Source organism: Oryx dammah, unplaced genomic scaffold (genome assembly GCF_014754425.2).
Source record: "Oryx dammah isolate SB20612 unplaced genomic scaffold, SCBI_Odam_1.1 HiC_scaffold_2, whole genome shotgun sequence".
NCBI classification, from domain to species: Eukaryota; Metazoa; Chordata; class Mammalia; order Artiodactyla; family Bovidae; genus Oryx; species Oryx dammah.
The window spans coordinates 47,750,465-47,777,112 of NW_024070186.1; the positions used below are offsets into that span (position 1 = coordinate 47,750,465).

Below are 26,648 nucleotides of genomic sequence, written 5' to 3' on the forward strand. Positions count from 1 at the left end.
CGAGCAGCTGTTCCCTGACAGATTCCATTTTAAAGTGTTTCTTTAGCGCTTGATCAAGGACAGTTTGACTTCGTTCCCTCTTTGAGGTCTCAGGACCCTCACCCTTCTCCCTTACTCTTTGCACTGGGACTCCTCCCACAATGAACTAAAGAAACTCTACTTTAGAATCCCAGAAGCATTCTAATTAATTTCCTATTTTTGAAAAGATCATGATTATTCCTCTTCGAGTTTGAAAAAAAAAATCGATGTTAAGTTTGTGCCCCACCTAATTTCATTTATCGTGGACTATTTTAAAAAATGCTCGCTGGGAGAAAAGTACCCCTCCTCTCCACTTAACGCTACGATTTAAAATGATATCCCCGGACTGTGTTCATGGAAGCTGTTATATGGATGGACACATCTATATTCTTGCGTCATATATGCATATCGTGCAGGACAAAGCTTGCTGTGAGAAGTGTGGCCGTGTATATATACCCCTCACATAAGACTATTTACATGTGAAAAAAAGAATACTTACATATTGAAAGTTATATTTACCTGCATGTGTAAACACACCGTTTCAAGTGTGGCTTCGGGAACATTTTTGAATAGTCTGAATATTAAATACAGTCTTTCTGATGTTAAAGGTAACTTGTCCGTTTTCTTGGATCTTATAGTCTTAGTAAAAATAAAAGCAATTATAGAACTTTGGTTCTGATATCTTCCAACCATTGGTTAAGGCATCAAAACAAAGTTAACAGATAATTTGAGAAGTTCTGTCAAAGCAACCTGAAGCATTCCTAAAAAGAGAACACAATTATACCTTAATATGTTACTATTTCTAGAATATATATAACTTTGTCACTATTTTTCACTACTTTTACATTTTTCAGATTAAAATATTCACAGTTTTGGTGAACTTAAGGAAGATGGAAATCTTACTTTTTAGAATTATTACTTTGCCTTTTTTCACTTGAATTCTAAAGTTTTTTTTTTCTTCTTAAAATATTTCATTTATTGCTACTTTTAGGAGAAATAAAGAACTTTAAGTTTCCAGTAGCAGTAGTTTTTAGGTATCAATAAATTACAGGAGTGCTTTCTTTTATTACACTACAAAAGAGATTCAAATACTCTCACTTTCTAAAGTTATATGAATTTAGAAATATGATTTTGCAGTTAGTCTTGGGTTACTATTTGTGACCACTTTACTTCTGATATTATTAGAGGGGACTAACCATAAAATTTTAATCCTTTAATAAAATCCACTTTTAAGGTTATTTAGCAGAATGACAAGTCATGGGATCAGCTAAATGGATGTGGTGCTCAAATAGTTCTCAAACTGAGATGTTAAATGTGTATTCACAGACAGCTCCAAAACAGCATGATTAAAAGTCTGGTAAGGGATCAGGAGGTTCACCAACTACTTTTTTGCCTTTTCAAGCACATGACTTTCAAGTCCACAAGTCAAATTCCACCTACTGAGCTTGAGGGAAAGATGAACACTTTAAAGTTAATCAGGGAAGACTTGGATACAATAGTTGAATAATTCACACCAAATAGATTTTCCCATAGATTTTTCTGGCATGTTGCTCTTAGTATATTTACCAATAGTGGTGTTCATATGAGATGGAGCTATGTATGAGAGATCTGCAATGTCTTAACTATGGATTCCTACTGCCCTAAGGGAAATTTAGTTAAAAAACCAAAAACAACCAACCAAGATTTTGAAATCATATACTAATAAATGCTCACCAAGTTATAACGATGTTGTTCTTTATTTTATTTTATTTTTCGATGTTGTTCTTTAGCAAATATTTTCTCAAGACAGTTCAAAATGCAGTTTTGGTAAAAACAAACAATTGAGAGTAAAGTTCAGTGATCACCTGCAGACAGATGTACAGCTTCCAATAAAATTCAGGGCCCCAAAAGTTCATTTCTTTACCCTCCACCCCAGCTCTTGAATTATTTAAAATAAACTTGGAGTGTTGTAGTTAAGCTTTAAAATGGTCCCTCAAGACAGGTTAGTTAAGGTACTGTCATTTATAAAAAACAGAGTTGTGGAGATGATTTTCTCCATCTCAAATGTCTGTGCAAAACTGTAGCTTGGGTACACAGCACTTGTTGGTTCACTCAGACCAAGGCCAACAGTTTACCTCCTTATCGACGCTTCTTCACATTAAATAAGGAAAAAATGATGTTCATGCAAGAACAGATAAAGTCGTGTAAATTACAGAAAATGCTGACTTGCTTTCATTTGTATTGGTTTACCATTCAATTTATTTTCCAGAAGAAACCTCCTGCCCCTGCCTCTGGCAGTTTTCTCCCATTCCTCAACCAACCAGTTACTTTAATGGGAGAAAAAAATTTGTTCCCAGCCTGTGCCTTCACCTTTAGCGCAGAAGAAACACCGATTTTTAATGCAGTTTTTCAAATAAATCATTACAATTTAATCACAAACAACTCTGACGCTATACAGACACACTCCCTTGATTTATTATTGTTGGGCCAGTTTCCTCCTCTCCCAGCATGAGATAATCGATTTTGCTACGTGTGGGTGTCTTAAACATAACTTCCTATGATGCGGATTTGTTTACTGATTATCCGTGAAGATAACGACGATTACTAAGGCAATAAAACTTTTCTGTCCCCACCTTAATTGCTTTTTGGTAATAAGAAAATCAAATAATCAAAGCACGGAAAACCAACACCAAACAAAAAATTGGCGGCGTGACAATCTACTCCTTCGGCTCTCCTAACGCCTGGCAGTTTCCATCGATGCACTCGAAAATTCGGCTGACGCTGCCTGGTGGTGGAACCAGGAAGGCGGTGAGCTTAAACTGAAGCAAGTTCGGTGAACGCCGGCGGCGCCCAGATTTGAAGAAACATTTTTGGGTCTGCGGCGCTTGCAAGTCTACTGGAGGTGTAAGCCCGAAGGCCGGAATCCAGGTGATGACCGCGTCGGGGACCTGAGAGGCAGCGCTCGCAGCTGAGGGGTTCCGAGGCCCTACTCTGGCGTGAGGCGGCGCGGGCCTGGCGCTGCCTGTGTACTGGAGGCAGCGGCGGCGGCGGCGGCTGCGGGAGGTGGGTGGGGGTAGGGGGTTGGCGGTCCGGCGGCGTGCTGGGTGGCACAGTGCGCATGCGCTGGGCACCTGGAGGCTTCTGACCTTTTGAGGGCCAAGCTGGGGCCTTAGGGTGGTGGCGATTATAGGGCTGTACGCGCTCGCAGGCCTCAGGCTAGGCCTTGAGTCTAGAGGTGGTGAGGGAGAGTTAGCCGACTCTTTTACCCTTTCCCTCCTCAAAACCTCTCTCTCTCTCCCGCCCCCACCGCAGTCCCTGATCTTTGATAGCCTGCCTTTGAGTTTCTGGGTTTGCCTTGTGAGATGTGACTGGAGTTTGGTTACTAGTTTTAGGTAGGGTGGAGCGAGAAGGTGTACTGTGTCCCGTCCACTCTGTTACATCTACTTTAAATTCGCCTGCTCTTGCAGCTTACCCTCCCTCACCCGAATCCGCACCTCCACCCCTACCCCACCTCCTATCCTTCCTGGCTCACACTGGCATGCTGGGAAGAGAGGTGATGCAGGGTGACATAGACTTCCTTCCTTAACAAATAAATATATTTGTTAGATTTATTCGCCTTTAACATTCATCTCTTTCCTTGATTTCAGGACTTGTGGTCATAGACCAAGAGCACATGGCTATCTATGGTCTATGAGAGGTTATGCACTAGTATACATGTTGCCTGCTCTTGTTTTTAGGTCAACCTTAATTTTCTTTCAGAGGTTATGTATCTTTAAATGCGCAGTGGAGGCCATTTCCCGTCCCCCCCGCCCCCCCAACCCCGCCCCGGATTAGCAGTAACTTACTTGTACTTGGGTTTCAACTGATTAGGTACTAGGTAGTTAAATAAAAGTGTTTCGTATTGTCACAAAAAAGTTTTCCAGTTGTCTTTGGATTTAGCCATAAAAGCTCTAAGTGAAGAAGATATGCGGTTTTCGGGTTTAAGGATTATAGCAGATATGACAGGTGCAACCTCCTGGGGAAACTGAGTATCCTTTCAGAGCCCCTTTAGCTCTAGAGTCTATAAATATTCACTTTCTTTGCAGACAAAGATTTCCTGCTAAGTGGTAGCACTTTATTACTGTATGTTCTTCAGTAAGAGGGCTAAAAATGTTTGAAACTGAAATAAAGGCAGCTGGCACCTACCAGCTTGGCTAGTCTTCCTAGTCTTACTAATTGGTCTTACCAGCTTGACTAAGCAAACAGTTGTATTATGAGTTGGAAAACTTATCTAATAAGATTGTTATATTATATGTATTGGTGTATTTTCCACTTTTATTTTCAAACCATTGGGAAGAAATTCCTATGACTGATAATGCTTTAATGAAAAAAAAAAGATGCTAGTCTGCAAATTTTTAGTTGTGCTGGGAGGAATGTTTTAACAATTCTGTACCTCTTGAGTTTTGCTTTATTTTGCTCATTAAGCTAGAATTTAACCTTAGTTCTTTTATTGCCTTGGGTGATTCTGTACTTGTTTGTGGATTTCTTCCTATGCTAAATGATGTTAACCCCATTTTTACTTTACACCTTTGAGGTGGATTTCCCATTGAAATGACTGTTCCTCCCCCTTGCCCTTATTTGGTCATGTGTCCAAGATCAAAAAGATTATAGTTTGATAAACTGAAGAATGAGTAGTGGTGAAATAATTATAAAATGTCATGTTCTTTAGGAATATTTGTTCTCTCTAACTGCCTGCTTTCTGAAAAAGATAAATGCTTACTTTACCTTATTGATTACCAGACAAAGGAACTACTTGTGTATGCCTTTAAGCTCTCTTTTGAATGATGCATTTTGGATTCTACATCTTCAATCAATCACCTAAACTTTACAATACGATGATTTTGTAAATTGATGTCCTACTGTAGTCATTATTGTCATAGCTTCAATTCTGTAATGGGAGTTAGTTGGATATGGTTTGTGACCATGAAACTGCAACCAGGAAGTAATAGAGACAAGTGAGAACAGAAAACTGAGAGCCTTCTCTCCCTATTTGCCTTTTCTGCTTACAGATGGCTTGAAAAAGTGTTAGGTTCTGGGACTCCTAAATATCTATGCTCAATTTATCTTTGCTCTTACTGGAAAGAGCTATTAATGCATCTTGCCATGTGTTATACTTACCAATGGAGTTAAATAAAAACAGTTCTTCCTTACTGGAAATGTGTGATATAATATAAATCAACCACTATGACTTGAATGAGCAAATTACATGCTAGTGACATTGTGGAAATCCAGTGGTAAGTATATATCTAGGGTAGTGAGTAGGAATTCAATACTATCATTGATGAGAAGTCAGTTTTTGGACCTACCTTTGATTTGTTCTTAGTGTTCAGTTCCTTTTCTGAATAGGTATTTGAGTTTATAATAAAGAAATGTAATTACTTTTTGTTTCTCTTATTGAGATTAATTATACTTCGGTGTGATTTTTTTTAAATGTAAATGCATCACCAGAAAAAGTATTTATAAATTTATGACAGTGATTTTTTAATCATTTTTTCATTTGGTCACTCTAAGGAAGGACTGTATATCTTCCATTAACTTTTCTGAGTTAAATGTAATCATTATTCTAATATGGATGAATTATGTTATTTGATATTAAAGAATAGAAAAAATGTATACCCACCTCTCAATCTCTTTTTTTGGTCATCAGCAAGATACATAATTAGATGTATGTCTTTTTCATTTTTTCCTACTTCTTTATGCCTTATGTAGGTACTTAAGCTGGATGAAAATGTAGAATAAAAATGACTATAGGTACCTTAGAGTAGTAGGTCTCATACTTTTTAGATTTAAGATCCCTTTACATGCTTAAAAATTATAGAGAACCCCACAGACTTTTATCCACATGGGTTATATCTGGAAATATTGCCTTTCTAGTAATTAAAACAAAAATTTGAAGTATTTATTAATTAGTCCACATAAAAATAACAGTAATAAATCCATTACTTGGTAACATAAATAACATATTTGATGTGAAAGATAGCTATATTTTCCAAAACAAAAGTGAAAAAAGTGGCATTATTTTTCCTTTTTGCAAATCTCTACTGTCTGGCTTAATAGAAGACAACTGGATTCTTGTATCTGCTTTCACATTCAGTCTGTTGTGATGACTTTTTGAATGAATTATATGAAAGAAAATCCAGATTTCACATAGATACGTTGTTGGAAAAAATAGTATTTTAATACCCTTTTCAGATAATTACTTCCTTAATACTGTGCCATAACTTGACAGGTAGTAGTTTCTTAAATATTTGTTGCAATGTGGTATTTGAAACGATGTCAATGACTTTTTCATGCTCTGTTACATTAAAATCTCTTGGTTTGTCTCCTACCGTGAATGGATATTTTACTCATAACATGAGTCTGTGACATTGTACATTGGCTTATTGGAAAATGCTGGTTCAGTGAGTTATGTGTAGCTTCTAAATACAAACTTCATTATATAATTTAAAAATTCCAATTTGTTAATATCATCATTGACCTCATCAAAGAAATCTTTAAGTGCTGAGAAGCTGTCAGTCTCATGGTGACAAATATAAGTTATCCAACATTTTGATTTTTGCTTGAGAGCTCAAATTTTTTTGTGTTAGTATTATATTTTATTTTTAATCTATTTTTTAATTGGAGGCAAATTGCTTTACAGTGTTGTGTTGGTTTCTGCCATATAATAATGCATTATTAGTCATATATATTGCCTCCCTTGCCTACCGTATCCCACCCCTCTAGGTCATCACTGAGTGCCAGACTGGGCTCCCTGTGTTATATAGGAACTTACCACTAGCTGTTTTACACATGATAGTGTATAAATGTCAATACCACTTTCTCAGTCTGTCTCATCCTTTCCTTCCTCTGTTGTGTCCACAAGTTTGTTCTCTACATCTGCCTCTCCATTCCTTCCCTACAGATAGGTTCATCAGTAACATTTTTATAGACTCCATATATCTTCGTTAATTGAGAGCTCAGATTTTATCATTGGCCATAAATTGACAGTTTCCTTAAAGGACAGACTCCTTTAATTCATTCTTGAGAAAACGTCACATGCCCAAGTCTGAATAATCACAGTCAGTTCTTTTAAATAGTGTTTCACAATAAAAGCAGCTAGTTAAACTTGTTATTCAGCTGCACAAATGTTCCCTCAAGATAACCTGTTGTTCTTCAGTTTCTGTGTTTCCTATTTCATCACACAGACTATTAAGATGTGTTCTCAAGGGTTGAAATTTATAGAATTGATGATTTTACTGCTTTATCAAGGACATACCTAAGTGAAACTGCCTTTCTTTAAAAAAAAAGCAACAACAACAACTGTATATTGCAGTGAAGAATTCAGTGACTGTTAGTACAGTTTGGTCCCATTACCTTGATTCCTGTTAAAGCACCAGCAATTTTGCCTACCACTGCTTCTACATCATCAGCACAAAAGTCAACACACTAAAAAAGGTAAATCAAGTTTTAGTGTAATAAAATTAGTTTTAGCTGGTTGGATCCCTTCAGGTCTTAGGAATACCCCGGGGTCTACAGAACCCATTGGGAACTACTGTTAAACTAGAATGTAAACTCCTTGAGGGCAAGGATTTTTCTCTTTTGTTCATTGATGTATTCCTTATACCTTGGCATGCTATCACTCTGGGACTTTTTAACCTATCTCAAGTGTTATTTCTGAATCTGGGTCATCTTTATTCACTCTGTCTTTCTGTTGGAGCACATCCTTCAATACCTTCCTAAAAAAGGATGAGCTTGAGGTATAATTGGAGCCTTTGCATATCTGAAAATGTCTTTATTCTGATCTCATATTAGATCTATGCTTCAGCTGAATATACATTCTAGTTTGAAAATGATTTTCACTTAGAATTCTGAAGGCAAGTCTCCATTGTTTGCTGTGTTGCTGCTGAGAAGCCCTGTGCCTTTTACCATTTTTTACCTTTAGAACTTTCTAGGTTCTTCTTTGTATTTTTCGTTTCTGAAGTTTTATGAGGTATGTCAGGTATAGGTCTTTTCAAATTCATTGTCCCAGGGACTTAGGGCAATTCATGTTTTTCAATTCTGTAAATTTTTAAAATTATTTTTTGGATAGTTTTTTTTTTTCTGTTTTCTGTGCTCTGTTTCTTTCTGGAATATATATCAGTTGGATATTGGACTTCCTGGATTGATCCTCTTTTACCTCCCATTTTTTTTTATCTTTTTCTTTCTACTTTTCATGATAGTATCCTCTGACCCTGTTGTGTTACTTACAACTTATTGTTTGTTTAAATTTCAGGATTTCTCTCCTATTCTATGGCTGTTCCTCCTATTCCTGTTTGGATCATCTTCTCATATATTTCTGAGGATAGTGTTTTCTTCATTCTTGCATGTTTCTGGCTTACTATGAGTTGCTTGATTTTCTGCTTGGCTTCTGCTTCCCTGGTGGCTCAGACGGTAAAGCCTCTGCCTGCAGTGCAGGAGACCCGGGTTTGATCCCTGGGTTGGGAAGATCCCCTGGAGAAGGAAATGGCAACCCACTCCAGTACTCCTGCCTGGAAAATTCCATGGACTGAGGAGCCTGGTAGGCTACCGTCCATGGGGTCGCAAAGAGTTGGACACGACTGAGCAACTTCACTTCACTTCTGTCTCTTATGATGAAGAATTGCATTACATGATTTGTTTTCTTTTGTTGTATAAAAAAAGTTACCAGCAGAAACATTTGTAGAAAAAAGTTTATTGTGGGGAATTTCAGTGGTTAAGACTCCATACTCTTGCTGCTGAGGACCTGGGTTTGGTGCCTGGTCAGGGAACTAAGATCCCACAAGCTGTGTGGCAGGGCCAAAGCAAAAAGAAGTATTAAAAAAAAAAAGTTTGCTGTGTTTAAGGTTTGGGCTTGTTAACTGGTGGACTTGGTTTTAATATAGCTTCTTCCAGGTACTGTTTAGTTTTTGGAAAAGAGATTACTCTGAATTCTTGGAGCCAAGTACACACAAAGTGAAGTGAAATTGCTCAGTTGTGTCTGACTCTTTGTGAGCCCATGAACTGTAGCCTACCAAGCTCCTCTGTCCATGGGATTTTCCAGGCAATAGTACTGGAGTGGATTGCCATTTCCTTCTCTAGAGGATCTTCCTGACCCAGTGATAGAAGCCAGGTCTCCCGCATTGTAGACAGACGCTTTACCATCTGAGCCACCAGGGAAGTACACACAGGGTGACAGTATTTACTGTTAGATTGTTCACTTAATCCCTTTAACTTTTAGTTGAACATTTCTCTGCCCTCTTTTCCTGTACCCCCTGGACCTGGTGCTTCACTGTTTCATCATTTTTCTAAAATTAACCCCCTATTCTTCTGGGAATGGGGAATAGCAGTCCCCTATGATGCTAAAGCTGAAACTCCAGTACTCTGGCCACCTCATGCGAAGAGTTGACTCATTGGAAAAGACTCTGATGCTGGGAGGGATTAGGGGCAGGAGGAAAAGGGGATGACAGAGGATGAGATGGTTGGATGGCATCACTGACTCGATGGACATGAGTCTGGCTGAACTCCGGGAGTTGGTGATGGACAGGGAGGCCTGGCGTTCTGTGATTAATGGGGTCTCAAAGAATCGGACACGACTGAGCGACTGAACTGAACTGATCTGGTTGAATGGCATCAGGGACCTGAGCAATTACTTCTTTATAGAATTTAAACCAATTCCTTTGTTTTTTAGTTCTGTGCCTCATTGTGCCTGCTGTGGTATCTGGTGTCTCAAATTCCTGATCCTTTCTGATTTTTGCTATGTGAATTGGCTTTTCTTCAATTGGAAATCTCTGCAGTTGCTTGATGTTCAGCATTCTTAGTTCTAAATCCTGCATCTGTTTTTTATTTGCTAAAAATTTGTTGACATATCTTGTCTACTTGTCCTGTAGTTTTCTCCTCTAGTCTTCACTATCTTCTTTATGCTTTTTTATCCTTTACTATAATGTATTTTTTAAACCAGGTAATAAATAAAAACCCATCTTAATTTGGTTATTTGCAAGTAGAGAAAATTCTTAACTGTTTAAAGGTTGAAACAAGAAAAAGGAAATTAGAATGCTTAGATGATCAATATTATCAATTATATACAAATTGCTTAATGAAATACATACATATATATATACATACATACATATATACATATACAGAGATATGTGGTTATATATGATCTATAATGGCTATATGGATATAAATAGTAAATACATGTTATTGTTTTTTTAGTCACTAAGTCGTGTCTGACTTTGCGACCCCATAAACTACAGTGTGCCAGGCTTCCCTGACTTCACTATCTCTTGGAGTTTGCTCAAACTCATGTTCATTGAGTCAGTGATGCCAGCCAACTGTCTCATCTTCTGTTACCTCCTTCTCCTCCTGTCCTCAGTCTTTCCCAGCATTAGGGTCTTTTCCAGTGAGTTGGCTCTTTGTATCGGGTGGCCAAAGTATTGGAGTTTCAGCTTCAGCATCAGTCCTTCCAATGAATATTCAGGGTTGATTTCCTTTAGGATTGACTGGTTTGATCTCCTTGCAGTCCAGGAGGACTCTCAAGAACTGCAGCACCATGTTTCGAAAACATTGATTTCTCAGCACTGGCGCTTAGGCTTCTTTATGGTTCACATCTCACATCTGTACATGACTATGGGAAAAACCATAGCTTTCACTGTGTGGACCTTTGGTGGCAAAGTGGTGTCTCTGCTTTGCAATAAGCTATCTAGGATTGTCACAGCTTTTCTTCCAGGGAGCAAGCGTCTTTTAATTTCGTGGGTATAGTCACTGTCTGCAGTGATTTTGGAGCCCAAGAAAAAACCTGTCACTGTTTGCACTTTTTTCCCATCTGTTTGCCATGAAGTGATGGGACTGGATGCCATGGTCTTTGTTTTTTGAATGTTGAGCTTTAAGCCAGCTTTTTTCACTCCCCTCTTTTACCCTCATCAAGAGGATCTTTAGTTTATTATATACACACATTTAAATATATATGTATGTATGTACATATATACTGTATGTATATATAAGATTTCATAATTGTAGTATTTTGAGAGCTGGAGAGGATCATAGTGATCGTACGAGAAGTGCAGTTTTGTTTTCAATGAGGAAACTGGCTTAGATAAGCTAGTGATTTACTGAGCTTTTCAAAACCAAGTTTTTCCAATGTTCAGTTGAACTGTGAAATGTTAGAAATGTGAACAGCTTTGAGGTCCAGAACTATATTTAAAGTCTAATTCTGGCTCCAGGTAAATAGCTTTAAGTTTTGAATTGAGTTATAACAGTGACTTTCAACTAGAATTACATTAGAGTCAAGGAAGGGATGGCTCACTTAGTTCTGAAAACAAAGCTGTAATTTAATGTATTGCTTTTTTTAGAGTAATGATATTTAGCTTAATCTAAATAAATATTAAAATGAAGTGTGAGATTTTTGTTTATCTGATTCATTAACTATTCATCCTACCTATTAGGAAAGATGGATCTTGCCTTTATGTGACATCCAAAGATAGCTAATATCTATTTTAGTAAAAAAAAGATTCCAATTGAGAATCTAACTTTAAAGTAAGACAAGTAGGCTTCTTATCAGTTATTGTCTAAATATAAAAACCTTATATTCTATATGTTTTTTCTTTTGTATAGTAAATATGCAAATATACCACAGCCATATAGAATACAGTTCAGTTCAGTTGCTCAGTCGTGTCCGACTCTTTGCGACCCCATGAATCGCAGCACACCAGGCCTCCCTGTCCATCACCAACTCCCGAGTTCACTCAGACTCATGTCCATTGAGTCCGTGATGCCATCCAGCCATCTCATCCTCGGTCGTCCCCTTCTCCTCCTGCCCCCAATCCCTCCCAGCATCAGAGTCTTTTCCAATGAGTCAACTCTTCGCATGAGGTGGCCAAAGTACTGGAGTTTCAGCTTTAGCATCATTCCTTCCAAAGAAATCCCTGGGCTGATCAGTTAAAAAAGAGAAAAAATTACCCAATTTCCTTACTTAAATATTTATCAATTGTCTTCATTTTTGCTCTTACTCATATGCATATATTTTCTTACATTGTAGTCTGTCTACATGCAGTTTTAATTGTATTTGTTTATTGTGTTTATTTTTGGCTGTGCTGGATCTTTGTTTCTGCAGAAGCTTTTCTCTTCTTGCAGTACACAGTCTTCTTATTGCGGTGACTTCTCTTGTTTCGGAGCACAGACTCAAGTGCGCTCAGGCTTCAGTAGCTGTCACTTGCGGACTTAGTAGTGTGGCTGCCGGATTCTAGAGCACAAACTCAGGAGTTGTGGGGCACGGGCTTAGTTTCTCCAGCGCATGTGGGATCTTCTTGGATCAGGGGTCAAATCCTTGTCTCTTGCTTTGTAGGTGGATTCATTACCATTAAGCCACCAAGGAAGCCCTCTGTACATACAGTTTTAGATAATGCTGCAGTGGAAAACTTTGCAGATATATGCCTAGAAATAAGATTGTTTTGTCAAAGAAGCATCAACATTTTTAAAACTCTTTATTTAAATTGCTTAATTGCTTTCTGAAAGGATTTTATCACCACTTTTATAGGTACTAGCAATGTGAACAGTTAGACTTCATTTTTGATATTTTAGTTAACAATACTTCATCAACTTTGGTACATTAGTTAATACTTCCCTTCTCATATTTTATGAGTTACGTGATAATGGTGTATTGTTTCAGTTTGCACTTTGTTGATGATTAATGAGGTCTTATCCATTTGAAATTTTAGAATTTTCAATTCAGTTCAGTCGCTCAGTTGTGTCCGACTCTTTGCGACCCCATGAACCGCAGCAGGCCAGGCCTCCCTGTCCATCACCAACTCCCAGAGTCCATCCAAACCCATGTCCATCAAGTCAGTGATGCCATCCAACCATCTCATCCTTTGTCATCCCCTTCTCCTCCTGCCCTCAATCTTTCCCAGCATCAGGGTATTTTCCAATGAGTCAGCTCTTCACATCAGGTGGCCAGAGTACTGGAGTTTCAGCTTCAGCATCAGTCCTTCCAAGGAATATTCAGGACTGATCTCCTTTAGGATGGACTGGTTGGATCTCCTTGCAGTCCAGGGGATTCTCAAGAGTCTTCTCCAACACCACAGTTCAAAAGCATCAATTCTTTGGCACTCAGCTTTCTTTATAGTCCAACTCTCACATCCATACGTGACCACAGGAAAAACCATAGCCTTGATTAGACAGACCTTTGTTGACAAAGTAATGTCTCTTCTTTTGAATATGCTATCTAGATTGGTCATAACTTTTCTTCCAAGGAGTAAGTCTTTCAATTTCATGGCTGCAGTCACCATCTGCAGTGATTTGGGGGCCCAGAAAAATAAAGTCAGCCACTGTTTTCCCATCTATTTGCCATTAAGTGATGGGACTGGATGCCATGATCTTGGTTTTCTGAATGTTGAGCTTTAAGCCAACTTTTTCACTCTCCTCTTTCACTTTCATCAAGAGGCTCTTTAGTTCTTCACTTTCTGCCATAAGGGTGGTGTCATCTGAATATCTGAGGTTATTGATATTTCTCCTGGCAATCTTGATTCCAGCTTGTGCTTCCTCCAGCTCAGCTTTTCTCATGATGTACTCTGCATATAAGTTAAATAAGCAGGGTGACAATATACAGCCTTGACGTACTCCTTTTCCTATTTGGAACCAGTCTGTTGTTTCATGTCCAGTTCTAACTGTTGCTTCCTGACCTGCATACGGGTTTCTCAAGAGGCAGGTCAGGTGGTCTGGTATTCCCATCTCTTGAAGCATTTTCCGCAGTTTATTGTGATCTACACAGTCAAAGTCTTTGGCATAGCCAGTAAAGCGGAAATAGATATTTTTGTGGATCTCCCTTGCTTTTTCGATGATCCAGTGGATGTTGGCAATTTGATCTCTGGTTCCTCTGCCTTTTCTAAATCCAGCTTGAACATCTGGAAGTTCACAGTTCACTTACTGTTGAAGCCTGGCTTGGAGAATTTTAAGCATTACTTTACTAGCGTGTGAGATGAATGCAGTTGTGTGGTAGTTTGAGCATTCTTTGGCCTTGCCATTCTTTGGGATTGGAATGAAAACTGACCTTTTCCAGTCCTGTGGCCACTGCTAAGTTTTCCAAATTTGCTGGCATATTGAGTGCAGCACTTTCACAGCATCATCTTTCAGGATTTGAAACAGCTCCACTGGAATTCCATCACCTCTACTATGTTTGTTCGTAGTGATGCTTCCTAAGGCCCACTTGACTTCACATTCCAGGATGTCTGGCTCTAGGTGAGTGATTATCACCATCGTTATTGTTTGGGTTGTGAAGATCTTTTTTGTATAGTTCTTCTGTGTATTCTTGCCACCTCTTAATATCTTCTGCTTCTGTTAGGTCCCTACCATTCTGTCCTTTATTGTGCCCATCTTTGCATGAAATGTTCCCTTGGTATGTTAAATTTTCTTGAAGAGATCTCTAGTCTTTCCCATTCTGTTGTTTTCCTCTGTTTCTTTGCATTGATGGCTGAGGAAGGCTTTTGTATCTCTCCTTGCTATCTTTGGAACTCTGCATTCAAATGGGTGTATATCTTTCCTTTTCTCCTTTGCTTTTCGCTTCCCTTCTTTTCACAACTATTTGTAAGGCCTCCTCAGACAGCCATTTTGCTTTTTTGCATTTCTTTTTCTTGGGGATGGTCTTGATTCCTGTCTCCTGTACAATGTCACAAACCTTCATCCATAGTTCATCAGGCACTCTGACTATTAGATCTAGTGCCTTAAATCTATTTCTCACTTCCACTGTATAATCATACGGAATTTGATTTAGGTCATACCTGAATGGTCTAGTGGTTTTCCCCACTTTCTTCCATTTAAGTCTGAATTTAGCAATAAGGAGTTCATGATCCAAGCCAGTCAGCTCCCAGTCTTGTTTTTTTTTTTTTTTCCCCCCCCAGTCTTGTTTTTGCTGACCATATAGAGCTTCTCCATCTTTGGCTGCAAAGAATATAATCAGTCTGATCTTGTTGTCAACCATCTGGTGATGTCCATGTGTAGAGTATTCTCCTGTGTTGTTGGAAGAGAGTGTTTGCTATGACCAGTGCGTTCTCTTGGCAGAACTCTGTTAGCCTTTGCCCTGCTTCATTCTGTACTCCAAGGACAAACTTGCCTGTTATTCCAGGTGTTTCTTGACTTCCTACTTTTGCATTCCAGTCCCCTATAATGAAAAGGACATCTTTTTTGGGTGTTAGTTCTAAAAGGTCTTGTAGGTCTTCATAGAACTGTTCAACTTCAGCTTCTTCAGCATTGCTGGTCAGGGCAGAGACTTGGATTACTGTGATATTGAACGGTTTGCCTTGGAAACAAACAGAGATACAAAATTTCTGATAGCTTGAACAGAGATGAAAATTTTACAATTTTCAGTTAGGAAAGTTTAACTCTAAAAGATAGTAAAATATCTTTTATCTTTAAGGAATGTGAGAATATAAGATTAGATAGTTGATCCCTAAACCAAGTATCATATAATTAATGATAAATGCAACTTGAAGCATAAGAAAATTGTTGTAAGGAACCATCCTCAGGGTTGACTGTTTTGAAGACATTTAAAAAAATTTAGGATGAGTTTACTTTATTCATAAATTGTGAAAACAGTAAACTGATAGTGCTAGAAGACTGTACTAGAGCTGTTTCTCATGTCTTGTTAAGATTGGTACATTTAAATTATACTTTACTAAGACATTGGAAATTTTTCAGATACAAGAAAATTACTATATTAAATTTCATCCATTGTTCCATTATGTTAGAAATAATTTTCTTTTAATTTAAACCTGTAGAAATGGGCCGCCGGTCATCAGATACTGAAGAAGAAAGCAGAAGCAAGAGAAAAAAGAAACACCGTAGACGATCTTCTTCCAGCAGTTCTTCAGATAGTAGAACGTACAGCCGAAAGAAAGGCGGAAGGAGATCAAGGTCAAAGTCAAGATCTTGGTCCAGAGATCTTCAGCCTCGCTCACATTCTTATGATAGAAGGTGATTTTCATAATTTTTACTTATGTAGTAGCAAGAGTGACATTCCTTAGAGTTCATATGGTTTTGTACTTTGAAGTTTTATGGGTGAAATATTTTTCTTTTTGTAGTTATATATTTATGAGGTTTAAGTCTCAACCCAAAGATTTTATTTTGTTTTCTTCCAGACGTAGCCCATAGGTGTTTATCCTTTGTCTATTCTTTGTAGATAAGCCTGTAAACCAGTATAGGACTCATAACATAGTATCTGGTAACATTTTGAAGCAAGTAATATTTGATTATGTTCTTTTTCAGACGCAGACATCGATCAAGCAGTAGCTCTTCTTACGGCTCTAGAAGAAAACGAAGTCGAAGTCGTTCAAGGGGTCGAGGAAAATCATACAGAGTTCAGAGGTCTAGGTCAAAAAGCAGAACAAGAAGGTATGCCATATCAACTATTTACTGCTTTGTAACAAAATTTAGTGACTTAAAGCAATAATCATTTATTTTTCCCTCCATTTTACAATTTTGTCTCAGCTTCCCTGGCAGTTCTGTTAGTTTCACCTAGGGTCACGCCTGTGGTTGTAGCTTTCTGATAGCTTGATTGAAACTGGATGGTGCAGTGTGGCTTCATTCATGTATCTGGCATTTGGTGTTGGCTGTTGGCTCAGCAGTGGGGGGTTGGGTGAGAGGTGGGTGCCTTAGTTTCCCTGTGGCTTTTCATCCTTTGATAGGAATGGCTGGGCTTTTTCACCTGATAGAGGAAGTATTTCAAGAATGTAAGAACAGAAGCTGCAAAATCTCTTAAGGAATAACCCAATGTATTTTGGAGTGACTCTGTCCTTGCTGAATTCATGTTGAAGTTTCAACCCCCAGTGTAACTGTGTTTGGAGATAGGGTCTTTATGGAGGTAATTAAAGTTAAGGTCATAAAGGTCAGTGGGGCCCTAATCCAACAGGGCTGGTGGCCTTATAAGAAGAGAGAGAGAGATGTTTCTCTCTCTTGAGCATACACTCAGAGGAAAGGTCATGTGAGACACTGAAAAAATGGCCATCTACATACCAGGAAAGGAGCCCTTATCAGGAACCAGATCAGCTGGCATATTATCTTTGACTTTATGGACTTTGTGAGATACATTTCTGTTGTTTAAGCTTCCCGGTGTATGTACTTTGTTATAGTGGCCTGGGAAGATTAGTTAGTACCTGATGTCATTCTACTTGGATTTTCTAGCTGTGCTCAAGGGCCAGTAATACAGAATGTAGTCTATTTAGAAAGAGTTGTATGTTTTGGGTAATGCTAGAAGTTATGGTTGAATAGGATGGGGACCATGGTAAGGAGGGACCACCATTTTTGAGAAGAGTCTTAGGACAAAAACAGTATTTTAGGAAAAGCAGTTTCTTTAGTTTTTCATCCTGTTAGGCTCTAGTTTTGGCAGTATGTTAATTCGCTGCATGATTTTGTTATCTAGGCATAAAATTCTATAAGTCTCTCTGAATCTGAAGTTGGATAATAACAGTCAAGTCCAAATGTTTAGCTTTCCTGGCCTTGTACTATTTCGCCCCAGCCCCCTCTCCTTTGTACACACTCAACATGAAAGGAAGCCACTTTGTGTTACATGCCTTTTGTTCTCCATCCATGGCTCTGAGTTGCTCAGTTTGTTTATTTGAGCATGCTCTTTCTTCCAGTTTCTTATATTGTCTCTGATTTAAGAAGTTTTCCTACCATGAAACAGTGTTCAGGTCTGTTTAATCCTTAATTCTCTTCCATAAATCATTTCTTAATTTTTACCTTTTCACTCCGAAGTCACATTTAATCCATCCTTCTCATCCACCATCACATCTGACTCCTGATTTGTAAAAGTTGCATTGTGAATATTATGTTGTTCCTCTCATATATCATAAACTCTTGCAGGGGACTCTCTTGGTACCAAACATTGCTGTTAGAAACTGATTATCAGAAAACAACTTCAACTGAAATTTCCTATCAGGGAGAACAGAAATAATAATCCATGCTTTTGTATGGTCTTCTTTAGTTTGTAGAGCATTTTCACATACACCTTATAAGTCAAACACAGTTTGATTTGGAAAATGCAAGCCACTGGATTCCAAGCATCAGGCTTTTAACTTGGGGAATTAAAGGCTTATATAACTTTTGGAAGGGCTCAGGGAATTAGGGAAGCTATTTAGCCTGAAGTGTGGAAGCTGCTTATTTTCTTTTAAGAACTTTTAAGAACTCTAGCTTTGTAGCACCAAAGTGTGTAGTTCTCAAGAAACTACTTACCTGGAGGCTGCTTCTCTTCTCAAGTATCTACCTGCAACTGCGTCCAGATGGGAATCTGGAGAGGTTAATTTCTTCTATTTTACAGTGCAGAGAAGGTCTGAAAAGAAATGTCAGTGATGTCTAGTCAGCAACAAACTTATCCAGCACACATTCATTTTACTGCTGGTTTTAAGTTTTGTAACCCTGTCAGGCTCTCATGCAGGTTTATACCTGCATTTTGTATATGAGGAAACAAGTTCAGAGGTTTATTCAAAATAGCAATTTCTCAGTCTCTTGTATCTCTTGTAACGACACTTACATCAGGATATAACTGCAATAACTAAATAGTCTAGAGACGTTGAAAAGCACTATGTTTTGAGAAAATACTTCTATCCATGTTTGATACATGACATAATTTTGGAAAATGTGTTTTAGGACTTTGTTTAAACCGAAAGAGTTTCTAGGTTAATCTTAATTTAACAAGAAAATTAGGAAACTCATTCCTTGCAAAGTTTAGTTAATTAAGGCTTTAATTTAAATAAAGAAGATATAGATACATTTGTTCCTCAGTTTCTTTAGGAGATTGATTCCAGGATCTGCTGCCAATCCAAAGTCTGAAGATGCTTGGGTCCCATAGTTGGCCATCCCTCTCCACAGTTCTGCATCTACATATCCGGCCAGCTGCAGTTTATGTAGTTTAGTTCAGTTCAGTTCAGTCTCTCAGTCGTGTCTGACTCTTTGCGACCCCATGAATCACAGCATGCCAGGCCTCCCTGTCCATCACCATCTCCTGAGTTCACTCAGACTCATGTTCATCGAGTCCGTGATGCCATCCAGCCATCTCATCCTGGGTCGTCCCCTTCTCCTCCTGCCCCCAATCCCTCCCAGCATCAGAGTCTTTTCCAATGAGTCAACTCTTCACATGAGGTGGCCAAAGTACTGGAGTTTCAGCTTTAGCATCATTCCTTCCAAAGAAATCTCAGGGCTGATCTCCTTCAGAATGGACTGGTTGGATCTCCTTGCAGTCCAAGGGATTCTCAAGAGTCTTCTCCAACACCACAGTTCAAAAGCATCAATTCTTCGGTGCTCAGCCTTCTTCACAGTCCAATTCTCACATCCATACATGACCACAGGAAAAACCATAGCCTTGACTAGATGGACCTTAGTTGGCAAAGTAATGTCTCTGCTTTTGAATATGCTATCTAGGTAGGTCATAACTTTTCTTCCAAGGAGTAAGCGTCTTTTAATTTCATGGCTGCAGTCACCATCTGCAGTGATTTTGGAGACCCCCAAAATAAAGTCTGACACTGTTTCCACTGTTTCCCCATCTGTTTCCCATGAAGTGATGGGACCGGATGCCATGATCTTTCTTTTCTGAATGTTGAGCTTTAAGCCAACTTTTTCGCTTTCCTCTTTCACTTTCATCAAGAGGCTTTTTGAAGTTCCTCTTCACTTCCTGCCATAAGGGTGGTGTCATCTGCATATCTGAGGTGATTGATATTTCTCCCGGCAATCGTGATTCCAGCTGTGTTTCTTCCAGGCCAGCGTTTCTCATGATGTACTCTGCATATAAGTTAAATAAGCAGGGTGACAATATACAGCCTTGACGTACTCCTTTTCCTATTTGGAACCAGTCTGTTGTTCCGTGTCCAGTTCTAACTGTTGCTTCCTGCCCTGCATACAGATTTCTTAAGAGGCAGATTAGGTGGTCTGGTATTCCCATCTCTTTCAGAATTTTCCACAGTTTATTGTGATCCACACAGTCAAAGGCTTTGGCATAGTCAATAAAGCAGAAATAGATGTTTTTCTGGAACTCTCTTGCTTTTTCCATGATCCAGCGGATGTTGGCAATTTGCTCTCTGGTTCCTCTGCCTTTTCTAAAACCAGCTTGAACATCAGGGAGTTCACGGTTCACGTATTGCTGAAGTCTGCCTTGGAGAATTTTGAGCATTACTTTACTAGCATGTGAGATGAGTTCAATTGTGCGGTAGTTTGAGCATTCTCTGGCATTGCCTTTCTTTGGGATTGGAATGAAAACTGACCTTTTCCAGTCCTGTGGCCACTGCTGAGTTTTCCAAATTTGCTGGCATATTGAGTGTAGCACTTTCACAGCATCATCTTTCAGGATTTGAAACAGCTCCACTGGAATTCCATCACCTCTACTAACTTTGTTCTTAGTGATGCTTTCTAAGGCCCACTTGACTTCACATTCCAAGATGTCTGGCTCTAGATTAGTGATCACATCATCATGATTATCTGGGTCATGAAGATCTTTTTTGTACAGTTCTTCCGTGTATTCTTGCCACCTCTTCTTAATATCTTCTGCTTCTGTTAGGTCCAGACCAATTCTGTCCTTTATGGAGCCCATCTTTGCATGAAATGTTCCCTTGGTATCTCTAATTTTCTTGAAGAGATCTCTCGTCTTCCCCATTGTGTTGTTTTCCTCTGTTTCTTTGCATTGATCGCTGAAGAAGGCTTTCTTATCTCTTCTTGCTATTCTTTGGAACTCTGCATTCAGATGCTTATATCTTTCCTTTTCTCCTTTGCTTTTCACCTCTCTTCTTTTTTGAAAAGAGATCTACAGTTCAGAAAAATCCTCACAGTTCAAACACACATTGTCAAGGGTCAACTCTAGTGAGTTTTTCAAAGAAAAAGTATAGTAGTATGTGATTCTAAATTTTAAGATATGTTATTAATGATCTATGTGCTTTTTAATAAAAGAGTGATATCAGTCATGGGAAGTCAAATACTTTCACAGAACTTTATTGTTACATATCTAAAAAGTAATTGAAAGATGAAGCATGTTTTGAGGGATGGCAGGAAGAAAGCAGTCAAATATTTAAAGTTTGCTGCAAGTTTCCATGGATAAGTTATAGAGTAATTTGATGATTTTGCTTTTTTAGTGCAATTTTTATGTTCTCGAAGTACTCAAGTTGTGACATGTATCATATCACTTCCTTTTACAAGTGAGAAACCTACTGTTATTCACAGCATATTTACTTATTTCCTCAATTTTAGAATACACAGGATGTAGTTACAGAACTGCTTATATGTACCACTATAAAAAACAAACATCTCAGAGGAGAATTGCTGAATTTTTTGAGGAGCCTGTATCAGTTTACATTCCCACCAACAGTGCGCAAGGGCTCCCTTTTTTCCACATCCTTGGCAACACGTTATTTGTTTTCTTTTTGATAAAAGCCATTCTGACAGGTGTGAGGGACTATCTCATTGTGGTTTTGATTTGCTCTTTCCTCATGATTAGTGATGTTGAGCATCTTTTCACGTGTCTGTTGGTCATGTGTATGTCTTTGAAAAAATGTCTATTCGGGTCCTCTGCCTATTTTGTAGTCTAGTTTGTTTTTTGATTTTTAGTTGTATGAGTTCATTGTATGTTTTGGATATTAACTAGTTATCAGATATATCATTTGCAGATATCTTCTGCAATTCAGCAGGCTGCCTTTTTGTTTTGCTGATAGTTTCCTTCATTGTACGAGAGTTTTTTAGTTTTATGTAGTCCTATTTGTTTATTTTTGCTTTTGTTTTCTTTGCTCAAAGATACTTGTCCAAAAAATATTACTAGGACCAATGTCAAAAAAGCATACTGTTTCTTCTAGAAGTTTTATGGTTTCAAATCTTACATTTAAATCTTTAATCCATTTTGAGTATATGTTTGTGTATGGTATGAAAAAATAGTCCAGTTTGATTATTTTGCATGTAATTGTCCAGTTTTTCTAGAACCACTTATTGACAAGGTTGTCTTTTCCTTAGTGTATGTTCTTATCTTCTTTGTTGTAAATTAATTGCCCATGTAAGTGTGGTTTCATTTCTGGGCTATCTATTTTCCATTGATCTCTGTGTCTGTTTTTAGGTCAAACCTATATTGTTTTGATGATTATAGCTTTGTAATATAGATTGAAATCGGGAAGCACAATTCCTCCAACTTTTTCTTTTTTCTCAAGATTGTTTGGGTATTGAGGGTTTTTTGTGTTTCCTTACAAATTTTTTGGATTTTTCTACTTCTGTGAAAATACCATTGGAATTTTGATAGAGATTACATTGAATCTTTATATTATTTTGAATAGTATGGATTATGTTAATTTTACACCCTGCTACCTTACTCAGTTCTTTTATTGTTTGAATTAGTTTTAGCCTTGATTCTCTAGGATTTGTCACATACAGTGTCATATTTTCTGCAAATAGATATAGTTTTGCTTCTTTTCAAATTTTTATTCTTCTATTTGCTTTCTCTCATCTAATTACATTGGCTTTTACTTCCAGTAAAATATTTAATACCAGAGGAGATGATATACATCCTTATCTTTTTCCTGATTTTAGTGTAAATGCACCTGTGCCCAGTCACTAAGTCATGTCAGACTTTTTGTGACCTCAGTGACTGTAGTCTGCCAGGTTCCTCTCTACATGGGATTCTCCAGGCAAGAATACTGCCCACTCCAGTATTCTTACCTGGAGAATCCCATGGGGATTTACTTATATGATAATATGAATATATATATATGACTATATATATATATTATCATGTTAAGAGAGGATCTGTAACTTTGTTTTTATTTTTTCCAGGAATGGATAGTGAATTTTGTTGAAGGCTTTTTCATCATCTGTGAATAGAATCAAGTTTTTTTTTCCCCCCTTAGATCTTAAGGAACTGATCTTGGTTTTCTGGATCAAATCTTAGTTGTTCCTGGTGTAGTATTTTCTTAATGTGTTCACTAATTTTTAAGGTGAGTACTTTTACAATTATAGTCATATGTGATGTTGGTCTTTTTTTTTTTTTTGTACTGTGTTTATCAGTTATTACTTATCATTATTCTTGCTTCATAAAAAGAATTGGGAAGGTTTTCTGGTATTCAGAGTTATAGATTTGTGAAACCATCTGGGCCTGGTGCTTTTTTATCTTTTGATAACTTTATTTCTTCAACAGAAATTGGTCAGTTTAAACTTTGTAGTTCTTATAGACTTAATTTTGGTAAACTATATTTTTCTGGTGTATTAACTATTTCACCTGTATTTTAAAAGTTATTTGTCTAGAAATCTGCAAAGTAGTTTCTTATGATTTAAGCTTTTTTCCTCTGTTTCAATGCTTATTTTCCTCTTTTCACTTATTATTTTTATATTTATGCTTTCTCCTTTATTTATGTTAGTTAGTTGACTCTCTATTTTGTTAATTTAAAAGCAAACGTTTAAATTGATTATTTAGATCTTTTTCTCCATTTTCTATCTTATTAATTCCTGCTTTTATTCTTATTTTCTGCTTTGTGCTTTCTTTGGTTTAGTTTGTTATTCCTTTTCAAGTCTTTGAACTGCTAATTATTTATATTTCTGCCTCATTTCTATTGATAAAAGTGTTTAAGTGTTTAAATTAAATGAATTTTCTTTTAATCACTGCTTCAAATATATCTCATAGATTCCTTCTAGCATGTTATGAAAAATTTCAAACATGAGCAAAATTGAATTTTACAGTGAAGACTCATATATCTACCACCTTGATTGCCGTTTTTTTTTTTAACTTTACAACTTACTCATTTATCTATTTCTCTCTCTATCCATTAATTTATCCTAATTCTTTATGCATTACCAGTTGAAGACATTAGTAGGCTTTCCCCTTAAATCTTTAGCATGCTTATCTATAAGTAGAGTTGAATATTTCTTTATAAATTTTTCCTTTTGAAAACAAAAACAAATTTCTCTTTGAGGCAAAATTTATATACATTGAAATGCACAAATTCTAAGCACATACTTGCTAAGTTCTGATGCATGCATTACCTGCCAACATACATTACTCTTACCTAGAAAATTCCCTCATTTGTTGTTGCTCAGTCACTGAGTCATGTCCAGCTCTTTGTGACTTTATGGACTGCAGCATGCCAGTCCTTCCCTGTCCTTTACCATCTCCTGGAGCTTGCTCAAACTCTAATCCATTGAGTCAGTGATGCCATCCAACCATCTCATCCTCTGTCACCCCCTTCTCCTGTCTTCCATCTTTCCCAGCATGAGTCTTTTCTAAGGTGTGGGCTCTTCGCATCAGGTGGCCAAAGTACTGGAGTTTCAGCTTCAGCATCAGTCCTTCCAATGCATATTCAGGGTTGATTTCCTTTAGGATTGACTGGTTTGATCTTGCAGTCCACAGGAGTCTCAAGAGTCTTCTCCAGTACCACAGTTTGAAAGTGTCAGGTCTTTGGTGCTAAGCCTTCCCTCATAGTTGTTGCCAATTAATTCCTGCTTGCATTCTGCTTAGAGGTAACCACTGTTTCCACTTTTTTCTGCTATAGATTAATTTTTATGAGTGTTAAAAATTTCTATTCAGCATACTTCTGAGATTCAGTCATGTTGTTGTGTGTATCAGTAGTTCAGTTCAGTCGCTCAGTCGTGTCCAACTCTTTGCGACCCCATGAACCGCAGCACACCAGGCCTCCCTGTTCATCACCAACTCCCAGAGTCCACCCAAACCCATGCCCATCGAATAGGTGAGGCCATCCAACCATCTCATCCTCTGTCGTTCCCTTCTTCTCCTGCCCTCAATCTTTCCCAGCATCAGGGTATTTTCCAGTGAGTCAGCTTTTTGCATCAGGTGGCCAAAGTATTGGAGTTTCAGCTTCAACATCAGTCCTCCAATGAATCTTCAGGACTGATTCCTTTAGGATGGACTGGTTGGATCTCCTTGCAGTCCAAGGGACTCTCAAGAGACTTCTCCAATACCACAGTTCAAAAGCATCAATTCTTTGGCACTCAGCTTTCTTTATAGTCCAACTCTCACGTCCATACATGACCACTGGAAAAACCATAGCCTTGATTAGACGGACCTTTGTTGACAAAGTAATGTCTCTTCTTTTTAATATGCTATCTAGGTTGGTCATAACTTTCCTTCCAAGGAGTAAACGTCTTTTAATTTCATGGCTGCAGTCACCATCTGCAGTGATTTTGGAGCCCAGAAAAATAAAGTCAGCCACTGTTTCCACAGTTTCCCCATCTATCTGCCATGAAGTGATGGGACCGGATGCCATGGTCTTCATTTTCTGAATGTTGAGCTTTAAGCTAACTTTTTCACTCTCCTCTTTCACTTTCATCAAGAGGCTCTTTAGTTCTTCACTTTCTGCCATAAGGGTGGTGTCATCTGCATATCTGAGGTGATTGATATTTCTCCCGGCAATTTGATTCCAGCTTGTGTTTCTTCCATCCCAGCATTTCTCACGAGGTGCTCTGCATATAAGTTAAATAAGCAGGGTGACAATATACAGCCTTGATGTACTCCTTTTTCTATTTGGAACCTGTCTGTTGTTCCATGTCCAGTTCTAACTATTGCTTCCTGACCTGCATACAGGTTTCTCAAGAGGCAGGTCAGGTGTTATTGTTGAATGTGAAAGTGAAAGTTGCTCAGTCAGTGTCCAACTCTTTGCAACCCCATGAACTATACAGTCCACAGAATTCTCCAGGTCAGAATACTGGAGTGGGTAGAAGGTTCCCTTCTCCAGGGGACCTTCCCAACCCAGGGATCGAAACTAGGTCTCCCGCATTGTAGACGGAGTCTTTACAAGCTGAGCCACATGGGAAGCCCAAGAATACTGGAGTGGGTAGCCTGTCCCTTCTCCAGCAGATCTTCCTGACCCAGGAATCGAACTGGGGTCTCCTGCATTGCAGGCAGATTCTTTACCAAGTGAGCTATCAGGAAAGCTTTTATTGTTGAATAGTATTCTATTGTATGCATTTATTCCATTTTTCTAGATTTTTATGTAGATGTAGTGATGCAAGTAGCTTTATATAGTAAGCCTAATGCTTTGATTTATGTATCTCTATTTTGTTCTTGTTTATTGCTAAGTAGTGACCATACCACTGTTTATCTATTTTCTTGTTATGATCTCCTAGAGTATTTATGGGTTGGGCTATTATGAATAAAGCTACTATAAACATTTCTTTTATACATCTTTCTTTTAAATATTTAAATTAATTTCTCATAATTGAAAATCTAGTTGTTCAACTTCTGAGTCCTAGAATAGGTACCTGTTTTAGTTTTATAAAAAAATTAGTTTCCCAAATGATTTTCCATGGCTGTATCATTTCTATTCCCACCAAAAATGTACATGAATTCCAGTTACTTACAAACTCACCCATACTTGGTGTGTTAGTCTTATTAATTTTAGCCAAAGCTGTCAACTTGTAGTGCCATTTCATGGTTTTAAATTGTATTTGTAATTTTAGCTTTTTTGTTTGTACCTATGGTACATGTTTTTATTGTGGTAAAAAACACATAAATGATAATTTTAAACATATTTTCAGGGCACATTTTAGTATTGTTAAGTATATGCACATTGTTGTACGGAAGATCCATGGAACTCTTTCATCTTTCGTGACTGCGACTCTATAACTTTGGAACAACTCAGTTTCCCCCTCCTCCCCTCTCCTGGCAGTCACCCTTCTCC

At 37.9% G+C, this 26,648-nt stretch overlaps 1 protein-coding gene across 1 annotated transcript in view; it reads left to right on the plus strand.

The window, feature by feature from the left end:
* Window positions 1-2,716: 2,716 nt before the first annotated feature.
* Window positions 2,717-26,648, plus strand: part of RSRC1 (arginine and serine rich coiled-coil 1) — a 252,201-nt gene continuing 228,269 nt past the window's right edge. The window contains exons 1-3 of the mRNA XM_040247604.1: window positions 2,717-2,925; window positions 15,783-15,978; window positions 16,270-16,395. Of these exons, the coding sequence (XP_040103538.1) occupies window positions 15,785-15,978; window positions 16,270-16,395 (320 nt within the window). The 5' untranslated portion in view covers window positions 2,717-2,925; window positions 15,783-15,784. The remainder of the gene's footprint in view (window positions 2,926-15,782; window positions 15,979-16,269; window positions 16,396-26,648) is intronic.